The sequence below is a fragment of the Bubalus kerabau genome, chromosome 5 (assembly GCF_029407905.1).
Source record: "Bubalus kerabau isolate K-KA32 ecotype Philippines breed swamp buffalo chromosome 5, PCC_UOA_SB_1v2, whole genome shotgun sequence".
Lineage (NCBI taxonomy): Eukaryota > Metazoa > Chordata > Mammalia > Artiodactyla > Bovidae > Bubalus > Bubalus kerabau.
In genome coordinates, this window is record NC_073628.1 from 28,439,327 (window position 1) to 28,453,743 (window position 14,417).

At 41.3% G+C, this 14,417-nt stretch overlaps 1 protein-coding gene across 2 annotated transcripts in view; it reads left to right on the plus strand.

Annotated features, from left to right (window-relative positions):
* NELL1 (neural EGFL like 1) overlaps window positions 1–14,417 on the plus strand; it is a 1,034,994-nt gene that overhangs the window by 297,242 nt on the left and 723,335 nt on the right. For both annotated transcript variants that reach the window (XM_055581358.1, XM_055581357.1), the window contains one exon: window positions 477–605. In XM_055581358.1, coding sequence (XP_055437333.1) covers window positions 477–605 — 129 coding nt within the window. The remainder of the gene's footprint in view (window positions 1–476; window positions 606–14,417) is intronic.

Here is a 14,417-nt window from a genome sequence, read left to right on the forward strand (position 1 = left end):
TCGTGTCCGACTCCTAGCGACCCCATGGACTGCAGCCTACCAGTCTCCTCCGCCCGTGGGATTTTCCAAGCAAGAGTACTGGAGTGGGGTGCCATTGCCTTCTCTGAATTTTATTTGATATATTCATATATATATTCATTTTATATATTTCCTATGTATCATAAATTTTGTAATAAAACCATTTAAAAGACTAGTCACATAAGAAGGTAGTGGAAAGAAAATTCAGAATCAACATGGGTAAAAGCTTTCAAAAAGGAATAACTTCAGCAAGTTTGTGAATTAGGAGAGAAAATTCTCAGGTATGGGATGATCCAAAGTTTTTTATTCCTCTTTATGGATATGCAAATTTACCTTTGCATATTGCCAAGGTGTATTCTCATGTATGCTGACATATAATAACTGTGTCTCATGCTTTATTATTTGGAAGTCTTTTATTCTCCTCTTTCCTGATGTAAAATTTTATTTGTTTCTTCTAGGTCATAACTTTTGTGCTGAAGGGCCTAAATGTGGTGAAAACTCAGAGTGCAAAAACTGGAATACCAAAGCTACTTGTGAGTGCAAGAATGGTTACATTTCTGTCCAGGGAGACTCTGCCTACTGTGAAGGTAAGTGAGCTATTTAATAAAGTCAACTTGTGAGAAATGTATTCCTGGTAGATATGGCTGAAGATTGAAAGCTTTCCCTTGGTTCTGGTCCTGTGGGATCCTAGAAGAAATTGTCAACTGCCTGGCATACTCTCCTCTCCTGACTTATCTAGGCTGCTAGTAGCATGTAATAGCAAGACTTTCAAAGGAAGTTATGAAACACAGCAAAGCAACAAAAGCAGTAGAGCCATACCAGATCCCATGTTCTACTGTCACTGTATTTAATAATCACCAGCAGAACTCTAAATACCTCATTTTATGTTGTCTTATTTGGGAAGATCATCATCTTCAATTTCAGTTAAATGTTATGCCGTGGATTCTCTTTTGAATGGAATGCTTTGGTACTAACTTCTACCCAATTGCCATTATCTTCCTCTGCCAAGGTCATATGTTGCTATTAGTAATTCCCAAACTCTTGTAAAAGCCTCAGTGATGGATGGACTCATAACTTTGGCACATGGATTGGTGTCATTATAGTAGGTTGGTGGCCTCAAGCATCCGTGACCCCCTTTTCTCCTTTACAAAGCTGAGCAACTCCTCTGTCTTATGTGAACCCCTCTTTCCATGCTCAGTACTCTGGTGGCAAGTATTGCATACTCCTGCTCCTTTAACGTACCAGAGGGTCAGGAATTATTTCTGACCCTGGACTTACATGCCCTAAAATCTAAGATCTTCCATTTCTCCAGTGCTCACTGGCTCCCTCCTCTTGGTTTAGAGAAATTGTTAAAGGCAAATTGATGCTAGGCTGTTTCTCTGTCCTGGTTGGACCCAAGTTCTCCTGTCATCTTTACTAACAATATATTGAACCTTGCTGCTGCTAAGTCGCTTCAGTCGTGTCTGACCCTGTGCGACCCCATAGACGGCAGCCCATGAGGCTCCCCCGTCCCTGGGATTCTCCAGGTAAGAACACTGGAGTGAGTTGCCATTTCCTTCTCCAGTGCATGAAACTGAAACGTGAAAGTGAAGTTGCTCAGTCGTGTTCAACTCTTAGGGACCCCATGGACTGCAGCCTACCAGGCTCCTCCGTCCATGGGATTTTCTTAGGGATCTGTTAATCAGAAATGTGGATATCACAACTGGAATAAATGCTGCAATGTCTTGGTCACTATCCTCTACTTCTTTGGTTCTCAAGTAGATCAGGTATTGTCAAGGTGAAGACAATTGATGACAATAATGGTAAATTTCTTTCCATTCTCCTGTTTTATGTTGTTGACTGCTAGCTTAACATTTGGCTTACTAAAGACCTTGTCAGTAGTTAAGGAAATGTGTCTAATTACTGTTAGTGTTCAGAACCTGTTAGGTATCCTCTGTTTTCCATTTCTTATGGAAGATTTTCTTCATTACTGTTTTGGTTCTCATTGGCAATACAGTATAAGTCTAGCAGTTCCTCCCCCACTTTTTTCTACAGTTCTTTTTCTTTTGTTTATTGAACTTGATTTGGGAGACATGTCACTTGGGAGAATGAAGTTGCCCCTCTAGCTATGCAACTTTTAATCTAGCCTTAATATCATGTTATCAAGACTTATCAATTTTGAGAAAGAGGATTATTAATTTCAATGTTTCATGTTAACATTTATTTTTATATCATACCTTGTGCTGTTTTGTATTGTGCCTTACACTATTCTGTGTTTTTGTCAGAAAAATGAATGTAGCTTTAAAAATAAAAAAAAATATGAACATTATTCTCTCCATTCATCATGGAAAAAGTCCCACAAGCCAGGTAATGGTCTGAAAAATTTAGTTTTTTACCTTCTGCCATATGTGGAACAGACTCAACAATTATAAAAAGTGATAGAAGGAAACTCAAAATAGTTTGAATCCTGATTCTATCATTGGCAGACATTTCGGTTGTCTTTTGGAAGCAGCATGCCCACCATTCCTGACTCCCCTTAGCTGTTGAGACCTGGCAGAACCTGGGAGGAAATAGCTGGCATAAATACTGTTTGGGACTCTTTGATTCTCTCATTTTTGTTACATAGAATCAGTTTTATGAGGTGCCATGTTATACCTACCCTTTGTGTGTGATGGAGAAGGAAATGGCAACCCATTCCAGTACTCTTGCCTGGAGAATTCCATAGACAGAAGAGTCTGGTGGGCTCCAGTCCACAGGGTCACAAAGAGTTGGACACAACCAAGCGACTATTACTCACTCACTTTGTGTGTGAGGCCTTATGTTATTGATTCTGTTGAGCAATTTTAGGTCTAAGTCCCTGTCTTCTTGAACATGTTTCTCAGATCATTGTGTGTGCAGGGCATTGGGCCAGTGTATACTATGGGACTACCTTGGGACATGGTGATATTCTCAGTCTTCAGTCAGTTCTCTGTAATCATGGGAACATTCCACAAGTTCAAGGATAACACCTAAGAAAAAAATGACTAAGCATTAGAGCCTATATACTGTCTGGAATGGAAATCAGGGGGAAAAAAAAAACAACAACAGGAGTTGGATCCTGGACATTGAATGGGAGGCACAGAGAACCAACTAGAGTGAATATCAATATTTAGAGCAAACACCCTTCTCTCTTTCCATTCTGCTGTCTTCAGCATTCCTGGGCTTTGGGCTTATTTTCCTGGGACTGCTTGATGCCTGCTATAGCCCTAGGCGGAATGTCCTTCTACCAGCATCCCAAGGAAGAGACGGTCAGGGGTTAAAAACCTTCTCTGTGTAAGGTTCTGTCTTTTTATGTTTAAGAAAAGTTCTCCTAGAAAGTCTTTCATAGCCTCCTTTGGCTCTCCCCATGCAGAAGACTTCTGCTGTCTCATTTTTTAGACCTGGGTTACCTGCTATCCACCCCTAGACCAATGAGATGGTTTTCTCAATGCACAATGGCTTGTGCTGATTGTGTTCCACCCCTGGATTTGGAATAAGAGTATACTTTCCCTGAGACTAAGTGATCTTTGCTCTTTGCCTGAATTAAATATGGTTGTAGCTGTAGGAGGAGGATATGTGTGGCTTTGGGTGGATAGAAAGCCATGGATACCACACTCTGGTATGGTAAAATGCAGTATGGCCATTTACTCAGCTTCTGTCTTCAGAATTATCCTCTGGGATGCTCACCACACAGCCACCTGGGTACCAGAGACTCTCAGAGGCTGAGTTCATCGTCTCACTGTAGCCTAGAGAGAGAGGAGTAGATATGTATGAACTGCTTCAGGCAAGTTATTTTTTACTCAGAGTAAATGGAGTGAGGATGACCCATATTGTACAAACCATGATGAACAAGACTGGCTTGCAAATTAAAACAAAATATTGCACTCATTGTCCAGACTGTCTTGTAGAGCCTATTCAGGCTTTCAGTGGAAAAAGAATCACAAAAGACTTTCAATTTTCTTAACTTCCTTGGGTAGTAGAAGAGAGAGAGTGTATTAAGGGACTTTCCTGTTCTGCAGAGATTGCCTTAGAAACTGCTATTGAGGAGATATCAGATCTCCTGGCCAATCAATAGAAGGTAATAAGAACCTTTGTCAGCTATGATACAATTCACAGGAGGTTGTTTCATTTTGCCTCGTCTGGCTCCAACAGGAACATTCCCCATTTTGAAAATTGCTGTAGTCGGTTTTTTGTGTTTTATGAAATCTGGTCTACTGTGACTTTTTTTTTAATCTTTGTGATGACAATGGGTTGGTCTTGAATAGTTTCTGATACATTAGCTTCAGTTAGAGGTATTATCTTGAGGAAAGTACAGTATTTGGGGTGTATTCCTGATCTTCTTGAATTTGAAGCCTACATAGAGTTTCACACTTTTCCTAGTAAAAAAGTAGTAAAAGGTTAGGTTGAAGAATAAAGAGCGAGTGGTACATATACATCATGAAATCTGCCAGGCATAGAAAGTACTGCTGCTGCTGCTAAGTCGCTTCAGTCGTGTCCGACTCTGTGTGACCCCAGAGACGGCAGTCCACCAGGCTCCCCTGTCCCAATTAGTATTAAATAATACCTCCTACTTACAGAGTGCTCGGAACTTTTTGAACTCCTTTTATGCATATTATACTCTTTAAGCCTTCCAGTAAATCTTTGAGGAAAATGGTAGCGTTCACCAGATGAACTCTGTTTTGTAAGCATGGACGCAAAGACTCAGAGAAATGAAGTAAAGTTAATATTCAACTCACAACTCATATGCTTTGACTTATGCTGCACTCTACCTCCCCATCCCCCACCCTGTTCCAGTGTGGTCTTGACCTAATGAAATCTGAATGTATGTGAGATCTGTACCATTTCAGAGTAAAAGCTCGAAGAGCTGTTACAGGGGTTCCACCTCTTTCTCATCAACTGGCAATGTTCTAGAGTAGCATCTCTCCTTTAGCTGTGGTCCCAGCATGAAGATGACACAGAACTAGTGACAATGGATAGGTGATTGACATGTGGCCTTAGTGAGAAATAACTGTAAATCACAGATATTTTGGAGGATGCAGTTATCTGTTATCTTTGTGTAACTTAGCCTAAGCCTACTGGTATACCTGCCTGAGTTATTTGACCCAAATCTTGTGGTTTCAGAAGGATACCTCCAACTCAGTGCTCATGACTGAAAGCAGTTTTCTACAGAGTAAGCATTGAGAGTTACTAGAAAAAGTACAAACTGTATATATCATTAATAGTCTTCCCTGGCTCTACTACAAGGTAATAGATATTTACAGACCGCAAGTAGCAGATTACTGCTTTTTTATAGCCAATTCCAATGTGGGAAGTTGGATTTCCCAATTAAGATGATAATGAGACAGTGCGGGTCAAAAACTCAGTAAATTGTCTGGTTTTTACTGGTGATTTAGTGAATTATAACAATTATTGTCATCAACCTATGTCAATGTTTATGAGGATCTTTCTTGGAAGAGTGTGTGCTCGCAGAGGCCAATACTTTGAGAATGTGGGCTTCTCATGTCTACCTCTTTTTGGAGTATTGGAAGGTAGCAGGGGAGAGTGTTCTTAGACGAAGGGACCAAGTTATATCAGTCCTGCCAGGAGCATATTGTTAGCAGTGAGGTACCCAGCATAGCAATAATGATGAAGTCCTTCCTTCCTTGTAAAAACACGAGCAGAGCTGAGTTGAAGGGTAATATGTCACGGAACAAAATGATTTTATTGGTTTCAATTTAATAATTTCATGTTAAAAAACCCCACAAAACTATAACAACTGCTTAGCAAGGTGATTTATAATGTCTACTTAGCTTAGCAAGGCGATTTATAATGTCTTGCATGACTGAAGGTGATGACAAAGGATCTGACCCCATAGTGTTAAGAGGCTGGGAAAGTGGTAGGAAGGTCAGAGTTCAAGCAGAAAGAAAATGCAGAAGAACTCGAGGGTAGATTTTTTTGGATGCAGAGGCTAGTGTGAGTATACTGCCATAGAAACAAGCCCCTGTGAGTCCCTGATGAAGAGAATGTGTGGAAATGGTGAGCATCCTTAAGTTATACTGCTAATTCTCCAAGGATTAATCAGGTAACTCTTATTTTGAAATTTTCTAAAATGCATGAACCTTGTGATCCATGAAGCCCAGTTTATGCTCAGATCTGGGTTTCCGTCTCCTAAAGTCTTGATGTGGACCGCACAGGGATCAAAAGCTTCTTATGGATTATTCATGTTTGTAAAATATTAACTCTAAGCTCCTGCTTGCATTTATTTCCAGGGGTTCAGAATGCTTGAGATAAGAATACCTCAGGGATCCCCTTTTCCCTTCCTATTTAGCCTGTATGACTAATGGAGAGATCCTCTGGTATCCAGATATGTCAACAGCCCCCCACCCTACCCTGTCCTGCCAGCCTTCCCAAGACAGAGGTCTCTATCCACTGCACTGTTTGTGATGACCCATGTGTCACTTTCATCCCAGCAGCAGACAGAGTTGTGCTTTCTTCCTGGGCCTGGCTTTGTTTTTGCCTCTGCTTCTTTATTTCCAAGGCCACTTTACAAAAGCATCTACTCCTGCTCTTCCACCTACTTAAACTCTTGCCTCTTCTTAACAACACCCACCCCTCCCATCCCCATAACTTTTTTTTTTTTAATTAAAAGAACAAAAAACCCAAATCTAAGCCATGGTTATTGCACTGTGTTGAACCAAGAGTTTAATTTTTAAGCTTATTACTGAGGAAGGTGACCTAGTCAAACCAGCTGGGGCAATGGTCAGGACTGGAGGTTAAAGTAGCACTTGTTTTTATTTTTTGTTTTCAATATAACCATGTTTTAAAAGATCATTTGTAAGATAGTTGGAATTTTTAGTTATTTTTTCATGATAAAAATGTTCTAAGTGTTAAGTTACTAGGCTAGCACATAGAAGCCATGGTAACTCATCAAGTAGCTGAGCTATTGTACTACAGAACTCTCCTGAGTTCCAGGGTCCTGAGAACAGAGGACCACGTACTTTTCTCCCAATCTCAGTTAATGGCACTTCCATCCACCCTGTTGCTGAGGTCACTAGATGGAGAAGTCATTGTCAGTTCTATGTTGCCGTCACTCCCAACATCAACTGCATGGGGAAGTCTTGGTAGTTTTACTTACAAAATAAATCACGCATTCACCCATGTCTTGCTCAGACTCTAGCCCGAGCCTCCTTTATCTCATGGTTGGTGATTGCAATGGTGTCTACTCTTGCCCCACCCGTAATCCATTCTTCAGGCATCAGTCAGAGTGAGCTCTTAAATATACAAGTCATATGATGCCAATCTGCTCTTTAAAATCATCTGATACTTTCTGTGCATCTTAGAATAACGTCCAGGCTTGGTCCTGCGTAAGGCCCCGTGTGAACTGGATACTGCCCACCTCTCTGTGTTCGTCTCTTAGCACTCTGTCCTGTGTTCTCTCTTAACCCGCCACGCTTTGACTCATATTCTCCAATAGGCTTCTGCAATAGTTCTTTCTTCGCCCTGGGATGTCCTTCACCTAAATCTTTGCAAATCCGCTTTTGATGGATCATTTAAGTTGTAGCTCAAATGTCACTCTTTAGAAAGGTCTTTCCTAACCACCCTCCCTGAATTAGCTCTGTTATTACCGTCAACTACTCTATAGCATTTTCATTTTATTTGTTTTATTTTCCTTATACATTTATCATCTATAATTGTTTTACTTTCTTGTGTTTCCCGGTTTAAAGGTTTATGAACTGACTTTTCCCTTTAGAACAAAAGTTGTAGAAAGGCAGGATTTTATCTTATTCACTGTGTCTCTAGTACTATGATAGTGCTCCGGGTGTGATAAATACACCAAGCTGTTTGCAGAATGAATGAATGAAAGTCTCCTACTGTTTCACACTTTTCTGTGTTTGATGCTGTTTCTTGTCAGATTTGTCTTGTTAGTGTCAGTCAAGGGCTACTGTTTAGAGTACAGAATCTGATTTTGGGGCCTGAGTCTGCTCTTTTTTTGCAAATACCCCATTCATATAATGCTCCAGCGCTGTCTGCTCCCTTCATTCCATGGTAACTGCACTGCCATTATTTGTTACAGATTGACTTTCTTCACCACATGGCAAGAGAAATTGGGCATGCGTGCTAAGTTGCTTCCATCATGTTCAACTGTTATTAGTGAGCTTATGGACTATAGTCCACCAGGCTCCTCTGTCCATGGGATTCTCCAGGCAAGAACACTGGAGTGGGTTGCTATGCCCTCCTCCAGGGGAACTTCCTGACCCAATGATTGAACCCATGTCTCTTATGTCTCCTGCATTGGCAAGCAGGCTCTTTACAACTAGTGCCATTTTGGAAGCCCTTGTCAGTCAGTTCAGTTGCTCAGTCGTGTCCGACTCTTTGCGACCCCATGAATTGCAGCACGCCAGGCTTCCCTGTCCATCACCAACTCCCGGAGTTCACTCAGACTCACGTCCATCGAGTCAGTGATGCCATCCAGACATCTCATCCTCTGTTGTCCCCTTCTCCTCCTGCCCCCAATCCCTCCAAGCATCAGTCTTTTCCAATGAGTCAACTCTTCGCATGAGTTGATGTAGCTCTCCCTTAATTTTGATAAGAAGAGAATCATTTAAAAAATGTTTTTGTCAGCTGCTTATAAGAAAGAAACATCTTCTGGGATTCAACAAAATAGAAGCTTTTGTTTCCATTCATACGGGCTTTGAAACAGATGCTCCTTGTTGGCAGGTGGTTTTTCTTAAAACTGATTCAAGAACCCAGGCTCCTTCCCTCTTTGGCTCAGCTACATGCAGTATGGCTTCCAAGGTTGCCATGATCGGGGAAAGGAAATGGAAGGTGATGAGGTTTTTATGGCCAGTGTAGGTCACATTGTACTTGTCTCAGACTTACTCACTGGCCTTATCTAACTGCAGGAGAGGCTGGTAAACGTTGTCCAGCTGTGTTCCTGGGAAGAAGAAGAATCTGTTTTGGTCAATAGTTTTCCAGTTCTGCCACAGTTACTAAGTGGTAAAAGCAAACAAACAAAAAAACTCCCCTATTAACTTTATGTCTCTTTTTGTTTATTTCCTGAATCTCCCTGAATGGGCCTCTGGCTTTTTGATTGTATAAAAACTTGCTCACTTGGAAATTACATAGGATTTAACCATCTCGCTTCTGCTTTCTTTTGCATTATCTCCAGACTTCCCTGGCTTCCTCTGTATCACCTCACCTGCAGTTGCTCCACCCCCCGTGTATGTCATGTCCCAATGTCACCCACCTCCTCTTCCTTCTAAGCAAAATTCACAGCTTCTCATGTGCTGCAGTTCTGAGGTTTACGCTATGAGGAAAGCCATTCATGGAACAAGCTTACACACATTTGTAAATGATTGATATCTGTATAATGTTCCCAGAGGTAAATGCATTCTTAAAAGAGGATGCATGTTGATTAAGAAAATTCCCAAACTGTTAAATTTCATGTAGTATATTAAAAAAAAAAAAATCTCCTGTGTGTGGTAGAGAGAGCTCTTGGCAGAACTAAGTGGGTTGTCTGTGCCTGGGAGTTTGCCTTGGTAGTCAGCTACCTTCAAATATCCCTGCTATTTAGCATTTTCCATGACCCCATTTTATTTTTGTCTTGACAACTCCCAGGGCTGTGATAGAGTGAAAGAATATGAATTAAGAATAAGGCGATCTTGAATGATCCCGGTTCTACCACTTGCCAGCTGGGTAATCTTGGAGAATCACCCAGTTCTTTTGTGTCTGACTCTCTCATGGTCCAAATAAGACTTTTAAACATGTCTTAAATAGTACTGGCCACTGTTGCAGGTTAAATAAGGTGTGGAATGTGGCAATATTTTGTAAACACTAGAGTAATGTCAGGGCAAGATTTTCAAGATGGGCCTTTCCAGTGAGCTCAGAGATTTTTAAGAAGAGAGATGATTGGTAAACCATGGGCAGCTATGGGGCTTCAGCATACATAAGCACCTTTCTACGTGTTTTATGACATACTTGCTATATCAAAGACTACTAGAATCATGAAAACAATAATAATAGTAATAGCACAATACTAAGGAATCCAAATGCCAATGCAGGAGAAGCAAGAGGCATGGGTTTGATCCTTGCCTGGATCAAGAAGATCCCCTGGGGGAGGAAATGGCAACCAACTCCAGTGTTCTTGCCTGGAGAATTCTATGGACAGAGGAGCCTGGTGGGCTGCAGTCCATAGTGTCGCAGAGAGTCAGACCCGACTGAGCACACAAGCAAGAGTAATTTAGCTTTGTACTGTAACTTACTGATGATGTTATAATTATATAATTATTTGTCATTATAGTAACAAATTATATTTTCATCTTTGGCAATACTTTAGTGAAAGTGAAGTTTCTCAGTCGTGTCCGACTCTTTGCGACCCCATGGACTGCAGCCTACCAAGCTCTTCCATCCATGGGATTCTCCAGGCAAGAATACTGGAGTGGGTTGCTTTAGTGAAAGTGAAGTCACTCAGTCATGTTCGACTCTTTGCGACCCCATGGACTGCAGCCTACCAAGCTCCTCCGTCCATGGGATTCTCCAGGCAAGAATACTGGAGTGGGTTGTCATTTCCTTCTCCAGAGGATCTTCCCGACCCAGGGATCGAACCCAGGTCTCCCACATTGCAGGCAGATGCTTTAACCTCTGAGCCACCAGAGAAGCCCCCAGATTGGAACTTGATCTTTAGGTATTTAGGGTTGAGATATACTCACACAGGCTTCCCAGGTGACGTTAGTGGTAAAGAACCCACCTGCCAAAGCAAGAGACTCAAGAGACCTGGGTTCTATCTGTCTTATTCTTGTCTGGGAAGTCCCTTGGACAGAGGAGCCTGGCAGGCTACAGTGCATAGGGTCACAGAGAGTCGGACACGACTTAGTGTCTAAATAACAACAATAATACTCTCTGTCTCACACACACACCCACCCACCCACACACAATGTATATCTAATTGTAATGGTTAATTTTAAGTGTCAGTTTGGTTGTGCTAAGAGAACACTGAATGACTGATAAAACATTATTTCTGAGTGTGTCTATGGGAGTCTTTCTGGAAGAAAGTAACATTTGATTCTCCTACCAATATGGGCAGGAGTCATCTCATTTGTTGAGATCCTGGATGCAACAAAAGAGCAAAAGAAGGATAAATTCCTTCTTTCCTTTCTTGAGCTAGCACATCCATCATTTTTCCGCCCTAAGACAGTAGAGCACCTGATTTTAGGCCTTCAGATTCCAGGAATTATAACAGCAGTCTTCTGGTGTGCATGTCTTTGGACTTGGACTGAATTATGCCACCTGCTTTCCTGGACCTCTGGCTTATAAATGGCAGATTGTAGGACTTCTAAGCCTCCATAACATAACATATTATGTATGTTGCATTCCCTAGCTGAGGCATTGAGCCAATACCCATAGTAAATCTCCTCTGTATAAATCTGTATGAAAATGGAAATACGGCTGGTGGTTGGATGGTGAAAAGTATGGCAAGCATGCTAAAGAGTTTGAGTTGTATCCTGTAAGCCAATGTACATTTGTGTAGGATGCAGGCATAATAGCACGTGAAAAATTGAATCCACTGGGATATGGAAAAAAAATTAGGACTTTATTTTTGTCTCATCCTTTAAATTTCTATTTTTGTGTTTCATAATGTTGGCGTCCCTGAATGAATGCCATAATGAATGGATTCCCTGGTGGTTCAGAGATCGAGTCCAACTGCAATGCAGTTTTGATCCTTGGGTTGGTAAGATCCCCTGGAGGAGAAAATGGCAATCTACTCCAGTACTCTTGCCAGCACAATCCCATGGACAGAGGAGTCTGGCAGGCTACAGTCCATGGGGTCAAAAAGAGTCAGACATGACTGAGTGATTAAGCACAATGTGTATTAGTGTATTAGTATAATAGTATATTATATACTAACGTGAATTAGTATAATAGTACATGTATATATTTTATTACATGACTGTTTTCATATAGAAGGTAATGCCCTCTAATTACTATCAATAAGGTTGCATAGTCAAAAACAGATCACTGCTGTAGGCCACAGCAGTGTAGAGAATTTAGTGGAGGATCTGAGGTGGGGAGGACATTATCAAATTGGTAATGTTAGCAAAAGTCAGTCTCATGGCCACGTGGAAGCAGCGTTGGCTGGGGAGATGCTAAGGGCAGAGAGCTAAGTTAGGCAACACTGCTTCCATAGTTGATACCTTTGTGGATTCTCAGACTTGGCTACAGTGGGTGCCGAGGTAATAAAGCATCATTGAAAGAGATAAGCTTGTCTGGCCTTGCATGTTGTCTTCCCCAAGTCCTTGCAGACATGTTCCATCTGGTTCTTGACTATGACTTCCTCCTGAGAGCTGAGTGTTCCAGTATCTGGCACTTTCCCAGGTGAATCTTCCCTGCTCTGCTCTTTGGTGAATATATCAGAAGGGCTGGGTGGTACCCAGGGGCCAAGCCTGCAAGGATGGCCTTACATTATTTTCCAATGATATACTTTCACCTTTGACTCACTGTGCAGTATATTAAGACTTCAGAGTGTCTCCTTGAAAGATGTTATGCATATATTATGTTATGTACAGTCCTTAGCATTTTTATGTAGCAAAATGAAGGAAGAGAAAAAAGAGAGGAAGGGGAAAAAATCCTTGCTCACTTTCCAGAAACAAGTCTAAGTCTTAGAACTTTTAGTGAAAATGAGAATTTAGTAGATTTAAACATTTTTGGTTATTAAAAAATAAATACCTTTTGGCTATCTCCAATATGCCTGATCTCTAGACAGGATTGAAAAGAATTCAAATCAGTGTTTATATTATGCCCTTGGTATTATGGCTGGTGTAATGCCTACTGGGGCTTTTGCTTCTTGGTGAAGCTTGTCTGGGAAAACACGAATTGTACACTCAAAATAATTATGGGCGAATAGCAGGGGTATAGTAAAACAAACAAACAAACAAAAAACAAACAAACAAAAACTTAGATTTGCAATTCAGCATACCCAGGTTTGGTCCTTGGGTTAGGAAGATCCCCTGGAGAAGGGAATGGCAACCCACTCCACTATTCTTACCTGGAGAATTCCATGGACAAAGGAGCCTAGCAGGCTGTGGTCCATGGGGTCACAAAGAGTTGGACATGACTGAGCAACTAACAGTTGTACTTTTTGCTTGAGGCACCTGTGTGAGTTAGAAATCCTGGCTTTACCATTATTTTGTGAACTGAAGCTGGGAACGTCATCATTCTCCCTTCCCCTTTACAATCAGTGTGCCAGTTTCTACGTTGTTAGTCTCTCTAAAGAATTGCTAAAGCAACTCAAGTGAGCAAAAAGGTCTAAGGTAAGATCTAGTACAAAATCAGATTTTACTAGCGTGTTATGTTTGCATATGATAAATGCTCAATTAGACACAATTCATTCTTGCAATCTGTGGTTCAGGATATGTGTCAGTAAGTAGTAAGGAAGAGGAGGGCTACTTCCTGGAATTAATAAGAAGGATCGTGTAAAGAAGGATTTTGAAAGGTTGGGATTAACTGGGAGGGATGAGGAGTGTTTGATGGGTAGGTGTGGGATGCTATGGGCCATGCAAGCAGAGACGTTAGGATGAGATGCAGTTAGTGACACCAGAGAGAGGGTAAAAAGAGATCAATGCAAGAGTCAGTTGTATATATGTCAATCCCAATCGCCCAATTCATTCCCCCCTCCTCTTCTCCCACTGTGTCCACATGTCCACTCTCTATGTCCATGTCCCTCTCTCTCCCCTGCAAATAGGGTCCTAAGTACCATTTTTCTAGTTTCCACATATGTGCATTAATAGATGATATTTGTTTTCCTCTTTCTGACTTCATTCTGTACTACAGATTCCAGGTCCATTCACATCTGTACAGATGACCCAATTTCATTCTGTTTTTATGGCTGAGTAATATTCCACTGTGGGAGGGAGCTGTAAGAAGGAAGGGATATATGTATACATATAGGTGATTCACTTCTTTGTACAGCAGAAAGTAACACAACATCATAAAGCAATTATACTGCAATAAAAAGTAAGTAAAAGTCCCCCCTCCCACCTCTAAAGATTTGGAGACACAAGGGAGCAAAGGCACACTTTGTTTGGAACCCAGGGTGGGAGCTGGAGAGTGGTGAGTACAGAGGAAGGTGGACTTAGGAGGCTTCGCAGGCCTATGAAGTTCAAATTTTGCACTAAAGGCCACGGGGAGTTGTTGAAGTGTTTAAAGCTGATGTGATAAGATCAGACTTATATTTTGAAAAATCATTCTGGCTACAGTGGAGGACAGAATATAACAGCCAGGCAGGGCCTCCAATTGTCAGTCTTTTGGAGTCATCTAGGCAAGGTGTTGTGGTGGACGTGGAGGTGGACAAAAGGGCAGGAGGTGAAATTGGCAAGATTGGTTGATAGATTGGATGTGAGGGGTAGATTGGATATTATCTGAGAAGT